Raw genomic sequence first — 20812 nt, forward strand, 5'->3', positions numbered from 1 at the left:
ACTGCTCTGCAGGCAGTGTTCCAGGCAAGGCCACAGCTGGCAGCTCTGGGCTGGCCCAGCTGCTCAAGCTGGCATCAGTTAACCACTCATCTTTCATCCCCCAGCTGGTTCTTCCTCCTTTCTGAACCGAGGGGTTTTGGTTTGGGGTTTATCTAATACCGTGCCTCTGACTATGTTAGGTTTCATGTTCCTTAGCTCTGTTTTACTTTCTCCATCAATGTAATCCCATCTGCTTCATTTTTTTTTCCAAAAATTGCTCATGATTTCTGGCTCACTAAATCCCCCCAGCCCTGTTTTCTAGTACAGCTTTCATTTTAATTAACAAAGCTCTGCAAGCACATAGTTTTTTAAATTATCTAATTTATAAGGTTTGTTAAGGAAAATAGTAGTCCCCAAACTTCTCTCCCCTACCTCCTCTTTCCCAAGGCTGATCTTTGGGTGTTTACCTCCGTATCTCCAAATGGTAGACTTGTATTGCTACTTTTTGACTTTTCAGTTTGGGGCATTTCTCTGGACTTCCTACTGTGGAAGATGAGAATTTAGTTCTGTTTTCTCCCCCTTCCCCACCATGGACATGCACCCTACCCCTACCCCACTCCTTCCAGTATAGTTATATATAATTTTGGTTAAATCCATATTTAGTATGTATATTATGATAGCTCTGCTTGCTCTTCAGAGCTAAGTTGAATCGTGTAGTGAACTATGATTGCCTTTTCTACTAAACTTTGTTTTTCCTACTATTAATAATGCTTGGCTTTTTCATTAGGAGTTTTTCATTTACTTAAGAGTAGTGCAGTCCCAAACTCTTTCCCAGTTTTCTAAATCTCTTCCCCAAACATTCAATACATCAGACATTCTATCATTTTCATCTCCTTGATGAAATCACTCCCTGACCCGCTACCCTTTGAACTAGATTCTTTTCACTCCTGGTGCTCTGCTTTTGCCCTGAGATCTCCTTGCCACGACTGGAGATTCCATTAACCGCTCCCCCATGTTAGTCTCTGGTTTCTTATACCTTTCTTGGTTTGCTCTTTCATTTTGGTGGCGGCATCCTCTAGTAGCTTCCTGAGAAAGGGAGCGGGTAGAGGAGAAAAGAGATTTTACTTCCTGAAACTCCTTATTTTACCCTCATATTGATAGTTTGGTTAGATAACTTCTATTTTCAATATCACAAAGTATAGGAAAACATTTAATGTCATAAAAAGAGACAGGAGCTATATAGAGAAATCAACTGACATTTTCCTGAATGTATCCATCCAAACTCCGAATTCAAAGGATCAATGCCTTCTGCTTCTCTTCAAAATGTCTTAAAAATTCACAAGTCTTAATTCCCAAATAGGTGGATTTTACATTTCTGTTTCTTTTGTATTTTCAAACAGGGATCCATTTGTGATGACTATATGGTGACACTTTGTTGTCCTCTGTGTTCTCTTTGCCAAATCAAGAGAGACATCAACAGAAGGAGAGCCATGCGTACTTTCTAAAAAAACAATGGTAAGTCTTAAAATCTATGAATGTTGAGAAATATTATCAAGGGCTTTGTAAACTAAGCATTATTTTGAATAATAATTCAATAATAACAATTATTTAAGTCTCTCAAATGTTATCTTAGTATAAAGATTGACTTTGATATCTTCAAATGAAGAAAGCTTGTTTGGGCTGCCATAACAAAATAACATAGCTTAAACAGGTTAAACAACAGGAATTTATTTCTCATAGTTCTGAATGCTGGGAAGTCCAAGATCAGGTATGAGCCAGTTCAGTTCCTTGGTGAGGATGTTCTTCCTAGCTTGCAGTTGGCCACCTTTTTGCTGTGTCCTCAAATATTGGAGAGAAACAGAGAGTTTTGGCCTTTCTTCTTATGAGGACAGTATTCCCATCATGGGGCCCTCACCTTCATGATCTCATCTAAACCTAATTACTTCCCAAAGGCTTCACCTCCTAATACCATCACACTGGGGGTTAGGGTTTCAACATATGAGTCTTGTGGCCGGGGGGACACAAACATTCAGTTCACAAAAATAACTCTATATTTTGAAACTTTATTTTAGCAAATAAAGGGATGGTGACTTCTCTAGACTTCTCAGAATTCTGGTGGTCTATTAATGAAGCACCACTTGCAAAATACAAGAGTGTGGTGAGATACAAAAGAAGTGGAAAGCACTTTCCCTGCTAATACAAACAAATTGATGAAAGAAACTGGTAAATAATTATAAAGTAGTAGAGCAAATGAAAATTACGTTATGTAATATTTGGATTAATTGTGGCATAATGCATCTATCAATAATGAGGTGAGGTTAAACAGGAAAGAGAAGGTGAACTTTGAAAGAGGTGGAATGGAATACAGAATATTTGGAAATGTTCTGTAGAATGTCATCATCTGAAATTCAATCAAGTCATTTCCAACTCATTTTTCCAAGATTCTCAGAATTAGCTATTGAGGATATAGTAAAGTAGAAATCAACATGATTTTGTCAGTCTTCTATAGAATGTGTCTTGAGTATGGGAAGAAAACATTAATTTTCCCATTCTTTGCAAAAATCCCACTTCCTTTCTCAAGTGAATGAGAATTCTGTATACGTTAACAAACATAACTCTTGGAAGATATGTTTTCAAATATTCATGCATTTAGCAAATAATGTCTCAAGTACCTAGTACCATGCAGGACACTGTTAGGGACTATGGGGAATGAAGGGAAATAAGCTGGTCCTCTTCCCCTTAGAGACTTTATACTCAAAAAGAAGGCATTAGAAAAGCCCTCAAATAAAATGCAAACTTTGACTAATGCCTTTAGATGAAGTGCTATTTTATTCTCGGAGGAAGGAAAGATGATATCCTGTGAGAAGTGTAAATGAAAGTTTCTTGAAAGAAGTGGTTTTAATTCTAAAGAGGAAGTGAGCATCAGGGTCACAAGAGGAAATAGATGGCACTCAAACTGTGATAATACAAGGATTTAATGAAGACCATTTACACAGGTGTGGGTGGGAGGTACAGGGAAATGACAGGGGATTGTGCAACAACAGCTGAACTGTTACCATCCCTAGGCCTCGGGAGGAGGGGAGGGAGCAGTTACCTGCATCCCAAAGGAGAAAGCTGTGTGACGGCTGCCCTGAGAGGACCTGAGCAGCCTGGGGCAACCCCTCAGGAAGGAAACAAGGGGAGAACTACCCTGACCTCATTTTCTGATGTCCTTCTGGGCTTCCCATTGGTTGAACCCACCAGGAAGACAGAGAGAAGGACAGTATTGCTGGGGTCCACAGGTCAGCCTCTCAGAACACAGGGCAGGGCAGACAATGGTAGAAATGGATTGGATGGGGCAAACGGAAGATTTCTGACGCAAGATGAATAGAAATGGGTGTTTCTTCTCATCAGCAACATTAGTGAAACTATAGAGGCAAAAAAAGGAAAAAACATCTTTATGAGCTTAGGTTCAACTTGGCAGGAACATATGGTATAAGTAAGAAAATAATGAGAAATGAAAGATTTTAAAAACTAATTTGGGGCCTTGGCATGCAATGTAGTGAATACTGGGCTAATGATTTGGCCTTTTATTTGGTGAGCACTAGGGAGTTATTGCAGGCTATAAAGGAGTAACATATGTAGACTTATACTTTAGAAAAATTAACCTGGTAATGGCATGTGGCACAGACTGGAGAGGAGAGGTCAGAAGCAAAGATTTGGCCTTACACTATTTCAACACTGTTTATCTAAATAAACGCATGAGACAGTTTGGATAAAATATCTACCCACACATATATAATAATAAATCCTGGCATTTGAGCTTTTTTTTAACCTCAAGGAAATTATCTCACTGATATTTTGAGCTGGTTTGACATAACATATCTTGGTGGTCCCGACTCCTGCTCATCAACTTGGACCCTACATTATTCATTGACAATAAAACTTTTCAGATATACAAATATCTGAAATGGGAGAATAAAGAGATAAAGATAAAAGAATAATGTGATTTACGTTAAAAACAGATTGAGACAAAGGGATACAAGAATGAACTGAAAAAGTTCCCAGTAGCCAAAACTGGAACAATTTGAGCAACAAAATAAGGTAGTATTGGATTATAACCCAAAGCATAAAATAAATATCTGAGTATCAGTCCATACTGATATGTATGTAATGGCAATATTATTCATTACTGTGACCAACCTATATGTAAGAATAAGTTTTCTTCAAAAATACACTAATGCAGGGACTTCCCTGGTGGTTCAGTGATTAGGACTCTGCTTCCAGTGCAGGGGGTGCAGGTTCGATCGCTGGTTGGGGAACTAAGATCCCACATGCCGTGCAGCGCTAAACAAACAAACAGATCAGTGCAGGAGACCTTCAAGATGGAGGGGGAGTAAGATGTGGAGATCACCTTCCTCCCCACAAATACATCAAAAATACATCTACATGTGGAACAACTCCTACAGAACACCTACTGAATGCTGGCAGAAGACCTCAGACTCCCCAAAAGGCAAGAAACTCCCCACGTACCTGGGTAGGGCAAAAGAAAAAAGAAAAAACAGAGACAAAAGAATAGAGATGGGACCTGCACCTCTGGGAGGGATCTGTGAAGGAGGAAAAGTTTCCACACACTAGGAAGCCCCTTTACTGGCAGAGATGGGGGGTGGGTAGCTGGGGGGAAGCTTCAGAGCCACGGAGGAGAGCGCAGCAGCAGGGGTGCGGAGGGCAAAGCGGAGAGATTCCCGCACAGAGGATCGGTGCCGACCAGCACTCACCAGCCCGAGAGGCTTGTCTGCTCACCCGCCAGGGCGGGCGGGGGCTGGGAGCTGAGGCTCGGGCTTCGGTCGGATCGCAGGGAGAGGACTGGTGTTGGCTGCGTGAACACAGTCTGAAGGGGGCTAGTGCGCCACAACTAGCTGGGAAGGAGTCTAGGAAAATGTCTGGACCTGCCAGAGAGGCAAGAGACCTTTGTTTTGGGGTGCGCAAGGAGCGGGGATTCCTTCCCAGTGTGCCCACAGAAGGCAGAGCACTGCCTAAGCAAGCTCCAGAGACGGGCATGAGCCACGGCTATCAGCTCGGACCACAGAACGGGCCTGAACTGCTAACACTGCTGCTGCCGCCACCAAGAAGCCTGTGTGCGAGCACAGGTCACTATCCACACCCTCCCTGGGAGCCTGTGCAGCCCGCCACTGCCAGGGTCCCATGATCCAGGGACAACTTCCCCGGGAGAATACACAGCGTGCCTCAGGCTGCTGCAGCATCACACTGGCCTCTGCCGCCTCAGGCTCACCCCACACCCCAATTATGACTACTGTACCCCTCCCTCCCCCTGGCCTTAGAGAGCAAGAGAGCCCTAATCAGCCGCTGCTTTAACCCCCAGCTCTCTGGCAGGGAACAGACTCCTGAGGGTGGCCTACTCACAGAGTCGGGGCCAAAACCAAAGCTGAACCCCAGAAGCTGTGTGAAAGAATAAGAGAAAGGGAAATTTCTCTGTGCAGCCTCAGGAGAAGCAGATTAAATCCCCACAATCAACCTGATAAACACTGCATCTGAAGAATACCTAAATGGACAACGAATGTTCCCAAATTTGAGGCGGTGGACTTTGGGAACAACTGTACACTTGGGGTTTGCTTCCTGCATCTAATTTTTTTCTGGTTTTATGTTTATCTTAGTTTAGTATTTAGTGCTTATTATCATTGGTGGATTTGTTTGTTGGGGTTTGGTTGCTCTCTTCCTTTTTTTTTTTTATATATATATATATATTTTTTTTTCCCCCTTTTCTCTTTCTTGTGAGTGTGTATGTGTATGCCTCTTTGTGTGATTTTGTCTGTATAGGTTTCCTTTTACCATTTGTCCTAGGGCTCTGTCTGTTCGTTTTTTATTTTTGTTTTTTTCTCTCTTCCTTTTCTTCTAAGCTGTATGGCTGTCAGGATCTTGGTGCTCCGGCCGGTCTCAGGCCTGAGCCTCCAAGGTGGGAGGGCCAAGTCCAGGACATTGGACCACGAGAAACCTCCCGGCCCCACATAATATCAATTGGTGAGAGCTCTCCCAGAGATCTTCATCTCAACACTAAGACACAGCTCCACCCAATGGCCAGCAAGCTCCAGTGCTGAACACCCCATGCCAAACAACTAGCAAGATGGGAACACAACCCTACCCATCAACAGAGAGGCTGGCTAAAGTCATACTAATTTCACAAACACTCCAAAACACACCACCAGACGTGGCCCTGCCTGCCAAAAGGACAAGATACAGCCCCACCTTATTTTTGATAAAGGAGGCAAGAATATACAATGGAGAAAAGACAGCCTCTTCAATAAGTGGTTCTGGGAAAACTGGATAGCTACATGTAAAAGAATGAAATTAGAACACTCCCTAACACCGTATACAAAAATAAATTCAAAATGGATTAAAGACCTAAATGTAAGGCCAGACACTATTAAAATCTTACAGAAAAACATAGGCAGAACACTCTATGACATAAATCACAGCAAGATCCTTTTTGACCCACCTCCTAGAGAAATGGAAATAAAAACAAAAATAAACAAATGGGACCTAATGAAACTTAAAAGCTTTTGCACAGCAAAGGAAACCGTAAACAAGACGAAAAGACAGCACTCAGAATGGGAGAAAATATTTGCAAACGAAGCAACTGACAAAGGATTAACCTCCAAAATATACAAGCCGCTCATGCAGCTCAATATCAAAAAAACAAATAACCCAATCCAAAAATGGGCAGAAGACTTAAATAGACATTTCTCCAAAGAAGATACACAGATTGCCAACAAACACGTGAAAGGATGCTCAATATCACTAATCATTAGAGAAATGCAAATCAAAACCACAGTGAGGTATCACCTTACACTGGTCAGAATGGCCATCATCAAAAAAATCTACAAACAATAAATGCAGGAGAGGGTGTGGAGAAATGGGAACCCTCTTGTACTGCTGGTGGGAACGTAAATTGATACAGCCAATATGGAGAACAGTATGGAGGTTCCTCAGAAAACTAAAAATAGAACTACCATAAGACCCAGCAATCCCACTACTGGACATATACCCTGAGAAAACCATAATTCAAAAAGAGGCATGGGGCTTCCCTGGTGGCGCAGTGGTTAAGAATCCGCCTGCCAATGCAGGAGACAGAGGTTTGAGCCTTGGTCCGGGAAGATCCCACATGCCTCAGAACAGCAAAGCCCATGCGCCACAACTACTGAGCCTTTGCTCTAGAGCCCGTGCGCCACAACTACTGAGGCCCGCGCGCCTAGAGCCCATGCTCCACAACAAGAGGAGCCACCACAGTGAGAAGCCTGCGCACCGCAATGAAGAGTAGCCCCTGCTCGCCGCACCTAGTGAGAGCCCACGCACAGCAGCGAAGACCCAACACAGCCTATAAATTAATTAATTAATTAATTAATTAATTAATTAATTAATTTTAAAAAAAGAGTCATGTACCACAGTGTTCACTGCAGCACTATTTATAATAGCCAGGACACGAAAGCAACCTAAACGTCCATCAACAGATGAATGGATAAAGAAGATGTGGCACAAGTATACAATGGAATATTACTTGACCATAAAAAGAAACGAACTTGAGTTATTTGTAGTGAGGTGGATGGACCTTGAGTCTGTCATACAGAGTGAAGTAAGTAAGAAAGAGAAAAACAAATACAATATGCTAACACATATATATGGAATCTAAAAAATAAAAAGGTTCTGATGAACCTAGGTACAGGACAGGAATAAAGATGCAGAGGTAGAGAATGGACTTGAGGACATGGGGAGGGGGAAGGGTAAGCTGGGACGAAATGAGAGAGTAGCACTGACATATATACACTACCAAATGTAAAATAGATAGCTAGTGGGAAGCAGCTGCATAGCACAGGGAGATCAGCTCGGTGCTTTGTGACCACCTAGAGGGGTGGGATAGGGAGGGTGGGAGGGAGATGCAAGAGTGAGGGGAGGAGGAGGAACCAAGATGGCGGAGTAGAAGGACGTGCTCTCACTCTCTCTTGCGAGAACACCAGAATCACAACTAGCTGCTGGACAATCATCGACAGGAAGACACTGGAACTCACCAAAAAAGATACCCCACATCCAAAGACAAAGGAGAAGCCACAATGAGACGGTAGGAGGGGCGCAATCAGAGTAAAATCAAATCCCATAACTGCTGGGTGGGTGACTCACAGACTGGAGAACACTTATACCACAGAAGTCCACCCACTGGATTGAAGGTTCTGAGCCCCACGTCAGGCTTCCCAAGCTGGGGGTCCGGCAACGGGAGGAGGAATTCATAGAGAATCAGACTTTGAAGCCTAGTGGGAATTGATTGCAGGATTTCGACAGGACTGGGGGAAACAGAGACCCCACTCTTGGAGGGCGCACACAAAATAGTGTGTGCATTGGGACCCAGGGGAAGGAGCAGTGACACCGGGGGAGACTGAACCAGACCTACCTGCTAGTGTTGGAAGGTCTCCTGCAGAGAGGGGGGTGACTCTGTTTCACTGTGGGGACAAGGACACTGGCAGCAGAAGTTCTGGGAAGTACTCCTTGGCGTGAGCCCTCCCAGAGTCTGTTATTAGCCCCATCAAAGAGCCCAGGTAGGCTCCAGTGTTGGGTTGCCTCAGGCAAAAAAACCAACAGGGAGGGAACCCAGCCCCACCCATCAACTGTCAAGTGGATTAAAGTTTTACTGAGCTCTGACCACCACAGCAACAATCAGCTCTACCCACCACCAGAGCCTCCCATCAAGCCTCTTAGATAGCCTCAACCACCAGAGGGCAGACAGCAGAAGCAAGAAAATCTATAGTCCTGCAACTTGTGGAACAAAAACCACATTCACAGAAAGATAGACAAGATGAAAAGGCATAGGGTTATATACCAGATGAAGGAACAAGAAAAAAACCCAGAAAAACAACTAAATGAAGTGGAGATAGGCAACCTTCCAGAAAAAGTATTCAGAATAATGATAGTGAAGATGATCCCGGACCTCGGAATAAGAATGGAGGCAAAGATCGAGAAGATGCAAGAAATGTTTAACAAAGACCTAGAAGAATTAAAGAACAAACAAACAGAGATGACCAATACAATAACTGAAATTAAAACTACACTAGAAGGAATCAATAGCAGAATAACTGAGGCAGAAGAACGGATAAGTGACCTGGAAGGCACAATGGTGGAATTCACTGCTGCAGAACAGACTAAAGAAAAAAGAATGAAAAGAAATGAAGACAGCCTAAGAGACCTCTAGGACAACATTAAACACAACAACATTCGCATTATAGGGGTCCCAGAAGGAGAAGAAGGAGAGGAAGGACCAGAGAAAATATTTGAAGAGATTATAGTCGAAAATTTCTGTAACATGGGAAAGGAAATAGCCACACACGCCCAGGAAGCGCAGCGAGTCCCATACAGGATAAACCCGAGGAGAAACACACCAAGACACATAGTAATCAAATTGGCGAAAATTAAAGACAAAGAAAAATTATTGAAAGCAGCAAGGGAAAAACGACAAATAACATACAAGGGAACTCCCATAAGGTTAACAGCTGCTTTCTCAGCAGAAACTCTACAAGCCAGAAGGGAGTGGCATGATATACTTAAAGTGATGAAAGGGAAGAACCTACAACCAAGATTACTCTACCCGGCAAGGATCTCATTCAGATTTGATGGAGAAATCAAAAGCTTTACAGACAAGCAAAAGCTAAGAGAATTCAGCACCACCAAACCAGCTCTACAACAAATGCTAAAGGAACTTCTCTAAGTGGGAAACACAAGAGAAGAAAACGACCTACAAAAACAAACCCAAAACAATTAAGAAAATGGTCATAGGAACATACATATCGATAATTACCTTAAACGTGAACGGATTAAATGCTCCAACCAAAAGACACAGGCTTGCTGAATGGATACAAAAACAAGACCCATATATATACTGTCTACAAGAGACCCACTTTAGACCTAGGGACACATACAGACTGAAAGTGAGGGGATGGAAAAAGATATTCCATGCAAATGGAAATCAAAAGAAAGCTGGAGTAGCTATACTCATATCAGATAAAATAGACTTTAAAATAAAGAATGTTACAAGAGACAAGGAAGGACACTACATAATGATCAAGGGATCAATCCAAGAAGAAGATATAACAATTACAAATCTTTATGCACCCAACATAGGAGCACCTCAATACATAAGGCAACTGCTAACAGCTGTAAAGAGGAAATCGACAGTAACACAATAATAGTGGGGGACTTTAACACCTCACTTACACCAATGGACAGATCATCCAAAATGAAAATAAATAAGGAAACAGAAGCTTTAAATGACACAATAGACCAGATAGATTTAATTGATATTTATAGGACATTCCATCCAGAAACAGCAGATTACGCTTTCTTCTCCAGTGCGCACAGAACATTCTCCAGGATAGATCACATCTTGGGTCACAAATCAAGCCTCAGTAAATTTAAGAAAATTGAAATCATATCAAGCATCTTTTCTGACCACAACGCTATGAGATTAGAAATCAATTACAGGGGGAAAAACACAAACACATGGAGGCTAAACAATACATTACTAAATAACCAAGAGATCACTGAGGAAATCAAAGAGGAAATCAGAAAAAACCTAGAGACAAATGACAATGAAAACACGACGATCCAAAACCTATGGGATGCAGCAAAAGCAGTTCTAAAAGGGAAGTTTATAGCTATACAAGCCTACCTCAAGAAACAAGAAAAATCTCAAGTAAACAATCTAACCTTACACCTAAAGGAACTAGAGAAAGAAGAACAAACAAAACCCAAAGTTAGCAGAAGGAAAGAAATCATAAATATCAGAGTGGAAATAAATGAAACAGAAACAAGGAAAACAATAGCAAAGATCAATAAAACTAAAAGCTGGTTCTTTGAGAAGATAAACAAAATTGATAAGCCATTAGCCAGACTCATCAAGAAAAAGAGGGAGAGGACTCAAATCAATAAAAGTAGAAATGAAAAAGGAGAAGTTACAACAGACACCACAGAAATACAAAGCGTCCTAAGAGACTACTACAAGCAACTCTATGCCAATAAAATGGACAACCTGGAAGAAATGGACAAATTCTTAGAAAGGTATAACCTTCCAAGACTGAACCAGGAAGAAACAGAAAATATGAACAGACCAATCACAAGTCATGAAATTGAAACTGTGATTAAAAATCTTCCAACAAACAGAAGTCCAGGACCAGATGGCTTCACAGGTGAATTCTATCAAACATTGAGAGAAGAGCTAACACCCATCCTTCTCAAACTCTTCCAAAAAATTGCAGAGGAAGGAACACTCCCAAACTCATTCTATGAGGCCACCATCACCCTGATACCAAAACCAGACAAAGATACTACAAAAAAAGAAAATTACAGACCAATATCACTGATGAATATAGATGCAAAAATCCTCAACAAAATACTAGCAAACAGAATCCAACAACACATTAAAAGGATCATACACCACGATCAAGTGGGATTTATCCCAGGGATGCAAGGATTCTTCAATATACGCAAATCAATCAATGTGATTGATACACCATATTAACAAATTGAAGAAGAAAAACCATATGATCATCTCAATAGATGTAGAAAAAGCTTTTGACAAAATTCAATACCCATTTATGATAAAAGCTCCCCAGAAAGTGGGCATAGAGGGAACCTACCTCAACATAATAAAGGCCATATACGACAAACCCACAGCAAACATCATTCTCAATGGTGAAAAACTGGAAACATTTCCTCTAAGATCAGGAACGAGACAAGGATGTCCACTCCCACCACGATTATTCAACATAGTTTTGGAAGTCCTAGCCACAGCAATCAGAGAAGAAAAAGAAATAAAAGGAATACAAATTAGAAAAGAAGAAGTAAAACTGTCACTGTTTGCAGATGACATGATATTATACATAGAGAATCCTAAAGATGCCACCAGAAAACTACTAGAGCTAATCAATGAATTTGGTGAAGTTGCAGGATGCAAAATTAATGTAGAAAAATCTCTTGCATTCCTATACACTAATGATGAAAAATCTGAAAGAGAAATTATGGAAACACTCCCATTTACCGTTGCAACAAAAAGAATAAAATACCTAGGAATAAACCTACCTAGGGAGACAAAAGATCTGTATGCAGAAAACTATAAGACACTGATGAAAGAAATTAAAGATGATACCAACAGATGGAGAGATATACCATGTTCTTGGATTGGAAGAATCAATATTGTGAAAATGACTATACTACCCAAAGCAATCTACAGATTCAATGCAATCCCTATCAAATTACCAATGGCATTTTTTTACAGAACTAGAACAAATCATCTTAAAATTTGTATGGAGACACAAAAGACCCCGAATAGCCAAAGCAGACTTGAGGGAAAAAAACGGAGCTGGAGGAATCAGACTCCCTGACTTCAGACTATACTACAAAGCTACAGTAATCAAGACAATATGGTACTGGCACAAAAACAGAAACATAGATCAATGGAACAAGATAGAAAGCCCAGAGATAAACCCACGCACCTATGGTCAACTAATCTGACAAAGGAAGCAAGGATATACAATGGAGAAAAGACAGTCTCTTCAATAAGTGGTGCTGGGAAAACTGGGCAGCTACATGTAAAAGAATGAAATTAGAACACTCCCTAACACCATACACAAAAATAAACTCAAAATGGATTAGAGACCTAAATGTAAGACCGGACACTATAAAACTCTTAGAGGAAAACATAGGAAGAACACTCTTTGACATAGATCACAGCAAGATCTTTTTTGATCCACCTCCTAGAGTAATGGAAATAAAAACAAAAATAAACAAATGGGACCTAATGAAACGTCAAAGCTTTTGCACAGCAAAGGAAACCATAAACAAGACAAAAAGACAACCCTCAGAATGGGAGAAAATATTTGCAAACAAATCAACGGACAAAGGATTAATCTCCAAAATATATAAACAGATCATTCAGCTCAATATTAAAGAAACAAACAACCCAATCCAAAAATGGGCAGAAGACCTAAACAGACATTTCTCCAAAGAAGACATACAGATGGCCAAGAAGCACATGAAAAGCTGCTCAACATCACTAATTGTTAGAGAAATGCAAATCAAAACTACAATGAGGTATCACCTCACACCAGTTAGAATGGGCATCATCAGAAAATCTACAAACAACAAATGCTGGAGAGGGTGTGGAGAAAAGGGAACCCTCTTGCACTGTTGGTGGGAATGTAAATTGATACAGCCATTATGGAGAACAATATGGAGGTTCCTTAAAAAACTAAAAATAGATTTACCATATGATCCAGCAATCCCACTACTGGGCGTATACCCAGAGAAAACCATAATTCAGAAAGACACATGCACCACAATGTTCATTGCAGCACTCTTTACAATAGCCGGGTCATGAAAGCAACCTAAATGCCCATGGACAGACGAATGGATAAAGAAGTTGTGGTACATATATACAATGGAATATTACTCAGCCATAAAAAGGAACGAAATTGAGTCATTTGTTGAGACGTGGATGGATCTAGAGACTGTCATACAGAGTGAAGTAAGTCAGAAAGAGAAAAACAAATATCGTGTATTAATACATGTATGTGGAACCTAGAAAAATGGTACAGATGAACCGGTTTGCAGGGCAGAAGTTGAGACACAGATGTAGAGAACGGACATATGGACACCAAGGGGGGAAAACTGCGGTGGGGTGGGGATGGTGGTGTGCTGAATTGGGCGATTGGGATTGACATGTATACACTGATGTGTATAAAATTGATGACTAATAAGAACCTGCAGTATAAAAAAACAAACAAACAAAACAACTAATACTAAACTTTCATTGGGTTGTTTGTATGGAAATATGTTCATATAAATGTTTCAGACATTAAAAAAAAAAGAGGGAGGGGATATGGGGATATATGTATACATATAACTGATTTACTTTGTTATACAGCAGAAACTAACACAACATTGTAAAGCAATTATACTCCAATAAAAATGTTAAAAACAAACAAGGAAGGGAGAATAGACAAATCTCCCAGAAATACAGTATTTTAAATAATTTATGTAGGTACACCTACCCCAAGGAGATAGAGTATAATTAACCACCCCTTAAGTGTGGGTTTGCATAGCAACTTTCTTTCAAAATGTATAGTATGAGGGCTTCCCTGGTGGTGCAGTGGTTGAGAATCTGCCTGCCAATGCAGGGGACACGGGTTCAGGCCCTGGTCTGGGAAGATCCCACATGCCGCGGAGCAACTGGGCCCGTGAGCCACTACTACTGAGCTTGCGCGTCTGGAGCCTGTGCTCCGCAACAAGAGAGGCCACGATAGTGAGAGGCCCGCGCACCGCGATGAAGAGTGGCCCCCGCTTGCCGCAACTAGAGAAAGCCCTAGCACAGAAACGAAGACCCAACATAGCAATCAATCAATCAATAAAATAAATAAATCTTTTTTAAAAAATGTATAGTATGAAAAGGAGGGATAAAACTAAGTTCACAGTGGAAAAACCTGACAAAACTACCTCAGCCAGTTAATATCAAAGTTAACATCATCAGTGGTGTCCTGTTGATAGCATGTACCCCTAAAATGATGTGATGAGATTGGCACCTTACCTCTAGGGTTTTCCTCTCATAACCCCACAACTCCAGTCTAACCTTGAGAAAAACATTAGACAAACAAAAATTGAGGCCCATTGTACAAAATACAAAAATTGAGGCAGATTCTCCTCAAAACTGTCAAGACCATCAAAGACAAGGAATGTTTGAGAAACTATTGCAGTTTAGAGGAGCCTAAGGAAACATGATGACTAAAGGTAATACACCATCTAGATAGGATCTTGGAACAGCAAAGGAACATTAGGTAAAAACTGAGGAATCTAAATAAAGGATAGGCTTTGATTAATAATCTATCAACACTGGCTCGTGGTCGCAAACCTACCACAGTAAGATGTTAACCAATAAGGGAACTGGTGCAGGGTATATGGGAACTCTCTGTACTATCTTTGCAACTTTTCTGTAAATCTAAAATGATTCTAAAATTAAACCTTTATTAAAAATAAAAAAGTAGATTGAGAAAATTTAACCCTATTTTTTGTCTGTCCCTTATAGGTGAAGAGCTCTTTTTTTTCTTTCCTTTCTTCTGTGGTCTCTCTCCTGACCTCGTGAAGAGCTCTTACTGAAGCAACGAAAATCAGCTCCACACCTCTTCAGCTTGAGTGCTTCTCCACTTTTTGCAACTGAAATATGATTGTTATGTTTAATCACAATCAATGGGGTAAAAAAAATTGAACTTTGATTTATTTTAAAGGAATGTTGTCCCTTAGTTTTTGCTAAATGGTCCAGCTTAGTTTCTCCTTGCTATTAAATTTTCTGGCTTATAAATTTTGTATTACATTTAAAATATAAACCAAATAAAAGATTTTACTAACATGATTCTTTATGCTTCTTTCCTCTCAATAAAATGTCCTTACGTCATTAGTCAACTTCAAGGGTCAATCTCATAATTTGGTTCTCGTAGTTTGGTTTCCTAACAGGAGATTTCGGTCCACAGCTACTCAGCTCTCTTTCCTCTAAGAAGTTTAAGAGATAGAGAAAACGGCTACAGACAACTATTCTAAGACCTTTATGGTACATTTAGCCAACACTTTTGCTCCTTTTCACAGTATCTATAAGCATTATCAATGCTGACAAAGCAACAATACACTATGCTCTGCTTCCCAACTGCATACCTGATGGTTTCATTGTTGTGTTATTGATTTTCTTTCTCTTTTGGATATGAAGTATCAGAGCAAGTAATAAAAATTCAATTATCAATTCAATATGATTCAATTTTGGTTAAATATTGATGGATAAATGTGTGAAGAAACTATCTTTTTCACATTTCTCATCCTGTTTGATCCTCTGCAACATTGTACCCTGATGAAAATCTCACTTCCTAATTTCCTTTCGTTCTCCTCCTACACTTCTGAGTCCATTTCATTTGTTGGAGTGGGGAGTTGGGGGAGGCAAAACTATCTACTATAAGTAGATATTTCACTATAAGTATACTGTGAAATGTCAGTGAGATAAAATGTAAAAGCACCTGGAACTTAAGAGGCATTCAACAAACTTGAGTGTTTTGCCCTTCTTTACTGGCCTTATAGATGTAGGTGCTTTGCAAGGTTCTTTCCTGGGTCCACTCCTTTTACAACTCATGTTCTTCTTAGAGTCCTCTACTCCCGTGTCTTCAGACGCCTCCTATACACCAAGGAGGACTGTATTCCTAGTTTCTCCCTTACTATTGATCTTCAGAATGTCTCTTCAGCTGCCTACTAAACAAGTCCATCTGGATGTGCCCTACCCCTTCTCTACACAACAGGTCAAAAGATATTACCACTCAGTTGTTTAAGGTGAGGGAGAAATCTAGATATCAGTGAAACCTGAACTGTCTCAGCATACCATTCTCCCTTCTCCTCACATCTAATCCAACACCAACTTCTGTCATTTAAACTCCACTTAATACCCCCAGTGGATGATCTAGTTTGTTTGTTGCTGTATCTGTGGTGCCTAGAACAATGCCTGACACCTAGTAGATACATACTGAAATCATTTATTGAATGAATTAATCTGTCCTCTCTTCTTTGTCTGCACTGCCATGGATGTAGTCCAAGCCCTAATTATGTCTTTGGAGACTCACATTCGTAGCTCCTGAACAAGTTTCTCTGCCTCTAGTAACCCCAGCTCCCATTGCCTTCTCTCCAATCCATCCTATACACAGCTTGCCATGAGTAAACTGTAAACATCCTAAAAAAATTTCCCTGGTGCTCCACAATATAACCTCAATCTAACTCGTTAGCCTATTCTCCCACTATTTTTTCACTCTACAAATTCCCTATTTTCCCTACGTTCAACACACATACTTTTTTCAAATTTCAAATTCCAGCTTTTCATTGTTATATATATAGGAAAGAAACTGACTTTTGTATATTAACCTTGTATCCAGCAACTTTGCTATAACTGCTTATTATTTGCTGGAAATGTTTTTTTTTTGATTCCTTGGGATTTTCTACATAATCATGTCAACTTTGAATATAGCTTTATTTCTTCCTTCCCAGTCTGAATTTAAAGTTTAATTTCCTTTTCTGGAGTTATTGCATTACCTAGGACTTCCAGTACAAAGTTTAATAGGAGTGGTGAGGGAATTCCCAGTGTTTAGGACTCTGCACTTTCACTGCCAAGGGTGTGGGTCGGGGAATTAAGATCCGGAAAGCCATGAGGCATGGCCAAAAAAAAAAGTGTGGTGAGAGCAAACAACTTCACCTTGTTCCTGATCTTAGGGGGAAAGAATCTAGCAATCTAGTTTCTCACCATTATGATGTTAGCTATAGGTTTTTTGTACATGTTCCTTATTAAATTGAGGAAGTTCCCCCTGTATTCCTAGTTTGCTGAAAGTTTTTATCATGAGTAGGTGTTGGATTTTGTAAAATGCTTTTTCTGTACCTATTGATGTGATCAAATGATTTCTCTTCTTTAGCTTGTAGATGTGATGGATTACATTAACTGATTTTTGAATGTTGAGCCAATTTACACACCTGGAATAAATCCCACTTGGTCATGGTGTATAATTCTTTTCCTGTACTGCTGGATTTGATTCACTAATATTTTGTTAAGAATTTTTGCATCTATGTTCATGATAGATATGGGACTGCAGTTTTCCTTTCTTGTAATGTCTTTATCTGCTTTTGGTGGAAGGGTGATGCTTGCCTCATAGAATGGATTAAGATGTGTTCTCTGCTTCTATTTTCCGAAAGAGATTATAGAGAGTTGGTGTGATTTCTTCCTTATATGTTTGATAGAATTCACCAGTAAACCCATCTGGGCCTGGTGCTTTCTGTCATGGAAGGTTATTAATTATTGATTAAAATTTTTTAATAGATATGGGCCTATTTAGATTATTTCTTCTTGTGAGACTTTTGGTAGATTATGTCTCTCAAAGGAATTGGTCCATTTCATCTAGGTTATCAAATCTGTCAGCACAGAGTTGTTCATATTATTCCTTAATTATCCTTCTATTCTTCATAGGATCTGTAGTGATGGCCCCCTTCATTCCTGATATTAGTAATTGTCTTCTCTTTTTATCTTAGTCTGGCTAGAGTTATCAATTCTACTGATCTTGTCAAGGAACCAGACTTTGGTTTCATTGATTTTCCTTATCAGCTTCTTGTTTTCAAGTTTCACTGATTTACACTCTATTATAATTTTTATTATTTCTTCCCTTATGCTTACTTTGGATTTAATTTGCTTTTTTTCCAGTTTCCTAATGTGGAAGCTTAAATTATTGACCTTAGATCTTTATTCTTTCCTAAGATATGCACTGCTTTCACTGCAATCCACAAATTTTGATAAGTTGTATTTTCATTTTCATTTAGTTCAAAATATTTTTAAATTTCTCTTGAGATTTCTTCTTTAATCCATATGTTATTTAGAAGTATGTTGTTTATTTTTTATTTATTTATTTATTGGCTGCATCAGGTCTTAGTTGCAGCATGTGGGATCTTCGTTGCGGTATGGAGGATCTTTCGTTGTGGTACGAGGGCTCTTCACTGTGGCTCACAGGCATCTCTCAAGTTGCGGCGCACAGGCTCCAGGGCTTGTGGGCTCTGTAGTTTGTGGCATGCGGACTCTCTAGTTGAGGGACGTGGGCTTAGCTGCCCCACAGCATGTGGGATCTTAGTTCCCCAACCAGGGATCAAACCCACGTCCCCTGCATTGGAAGGCAGATTCTTTACCACTGGACCACCAGGGAAGTCCCGAAGTATGTTGTTTAATATCCAAGTTTTGAGGGAATTTCCAGGTGTCTTTCTGTTACTGATTTTCAGTTTCATTTCATTGTGGTCTGAAAGCATACATTTTAGGATATCTATTATTTTTAACTTGTTAAGGTGTGTTTTATGGCCCAGGCTGTGGTCTACCTTGGTGAATGTTCTATGTGAGCTTGAGTGTACTCTGCTGTTGTTGGATGAAGTGGTTTAGAAATAACAATTAGATCCAGTCGATTGATGGTGCTGTTGAGTTCAACTATGTCCTTACTACTTTTCTGCCTGCTGAATCTGTCCATTGCTGATAGACGGGTATTAAAGTCTCCAAATATAGTAGTGGACTCGTCTACTTCTCCTTGCAGTTCTATCAGTTTTTGCCACATGTATTTTGACACTCTATTGTTGACGCTCTGATTTTAACTGAGCAGTTTATGATTCCGTTTTCTCCATCCTCTTAGCTATCAACTATATTTTAAAAAATTTTACAGTTCCGAAACTTCAATCTGTCTGCTTATATTACCCATCTGTCCTTGCATGTTGTCTACTTTTTCCATGAGAGCCCTTAGCAAATTAAACATAGCTGTTTTAAATTTCTGTTCTGTTCTGAGAATTTCAACATCCCTGCCATATCTGAGTCTGGTTCTCATGCTTGATTTGTCTCTTCAAATTGTGCTTTTTCTTGCTTTTTATCATCCTTCGTAATTTTTTTGATTGGAGGCCAGACATGACGTATCAGGACATAGGAACTGAGGCAATTAGGCTTTTATTGTAAGGTTTTATGTTAATCTAGATAGGAGCTAGGCAGTACTTAACGTTTTCTGTAGCTCTAAGTGGCAGAGGCTTGTTTCCTCTATTTTCCTTGTTGTTTTGTCTTCTTCCCTGTTGTGTTTTTTCCCTAAGAATTCTTTCTTAAAGAGTCTGTCTTGGAGCTCTGTCATACTCCATAGATACCACACTGGAACTCTGTTGTCATGGTGGAAGGGTATTTGGGAAGCATTCAATCATCTTATATCTATCTCTGTCTTTTATTTGGCCTGGGTCCCTGGGCTGTGACCTTCAGAAGTATTTCTTAGACATTTTTTTCTCTTCTCCCATGATATAAGAAGGCTAAAGGGGGCTGAAATTGTCTAACTTGCTTTTCCCCAGGTGAGATAAGGCTCTGGTAGAGTAATTTCCTTCAGAGGGCAGGCCTTTGTCATGGAAAATGATCTGGGTGTATTTCAAAATAGTTACCTTCTCCTCCCCTGAAACACAAGGGGATCACTGATCTTAATCATGAGAACTTGGTGGGGTTCCTGGGGATAAATCTATAAAGTGTGGAGGTTCTCCTAAGAGTGGGGTTTTTAACTGTCAAGCCAGTTAGCATCCAGTAATTTGTCAAAGTTACCATTTCAGTGTTCATATCAGTTACTGGTCCAAGCAGGTCTGCTCCTGGTAAGCTGATCTCTAATGTGATTCTATCTGGCTGTTTCTCCAGTTTGGGAGTGGTGGTTTGCCCTATGACCTCAATTCTCCGTCGGATCTAAGAAAAGGCATTGATTTTTCTGCCTGTTCAGCCTTTTTCTTATGATTCCATTTTCTCCATCCTCTCTTAGCATGTCAACTATATTTTTTTTAATTTTATAGTTCTGAAATTTCAATCTGTCTGCTTACATTACCCATCTGTCCTTGCATGTTGCGGGATGTGTCTTGCTGTGAGGATGGAGTGATGACTTCAGCTCCTTATATGCTGGAGTTGAAACTGGTAATTGCCTACAAACTCTTTTTTAAAAGTTCTTCCCTGTTTTCGCTATAAAGCAAGGCTGAAATAATCCTCTCTGAGGAGTCTTCCCTGATCTCTCTCTGCTAAATGAAAAGCTCCTGCCTGTGTACTCTAGTACTTGGTAAAACTACAAGTATTTCATATACTGACTCTTAGCTCTGTGACTCTGTGAATGCCTGGAGAACAGGCTTTTTGGCTTATCTTTGCATTTCCTGCATATGGTATAAATAATTGTCTGCTTAATTGAAAGGAAAAAGGAACAAAACACTG

General features: G+C 40.0%; 1 protein-coding gene across 1 annotated transcript in view; it reads left to right on the forward strand.

Moving 5' to 3' along the window:
• Positions 1-15410, forward strand: part of LOC137764076 (placenta-specific gene 8 protein) — a 35340-nt gene extending 19930 nt beyond the window's left edge. The window contains exons 4-5 of the mRNA XM_068542727.1: positions 1380-1494; positions 15092-15410. Coding sequence (XP_068398828.1) covers positions 1380-1484 — 105 coding nt within the window. The 3' untranslated portion in view covers positions 1485-1494; positions 15092-15410. The remainder of the gene's footprint in view (positions 1-1379; positions 1495-15091) is intronic.
• Positions 15411-20812: the final 5402 nt, after the last annotated feature.

The sequence above is a fragment of the Eschrichtius robustus genome, chromosome 4 (assembly GCF_028021215.1).
Source record: "Eschrichtius robustus isolate mEscRob2 chromosome 4, mEscRob2.pri, whole genome shotgun sequence".
Classification (NCBI taxonomy): Eukaryota; Metazoa; Chordata; class Mammalia; order Artiodactyla; family Eschrichtiidae; genus Eschrichtius; species Eschrichtius robustus.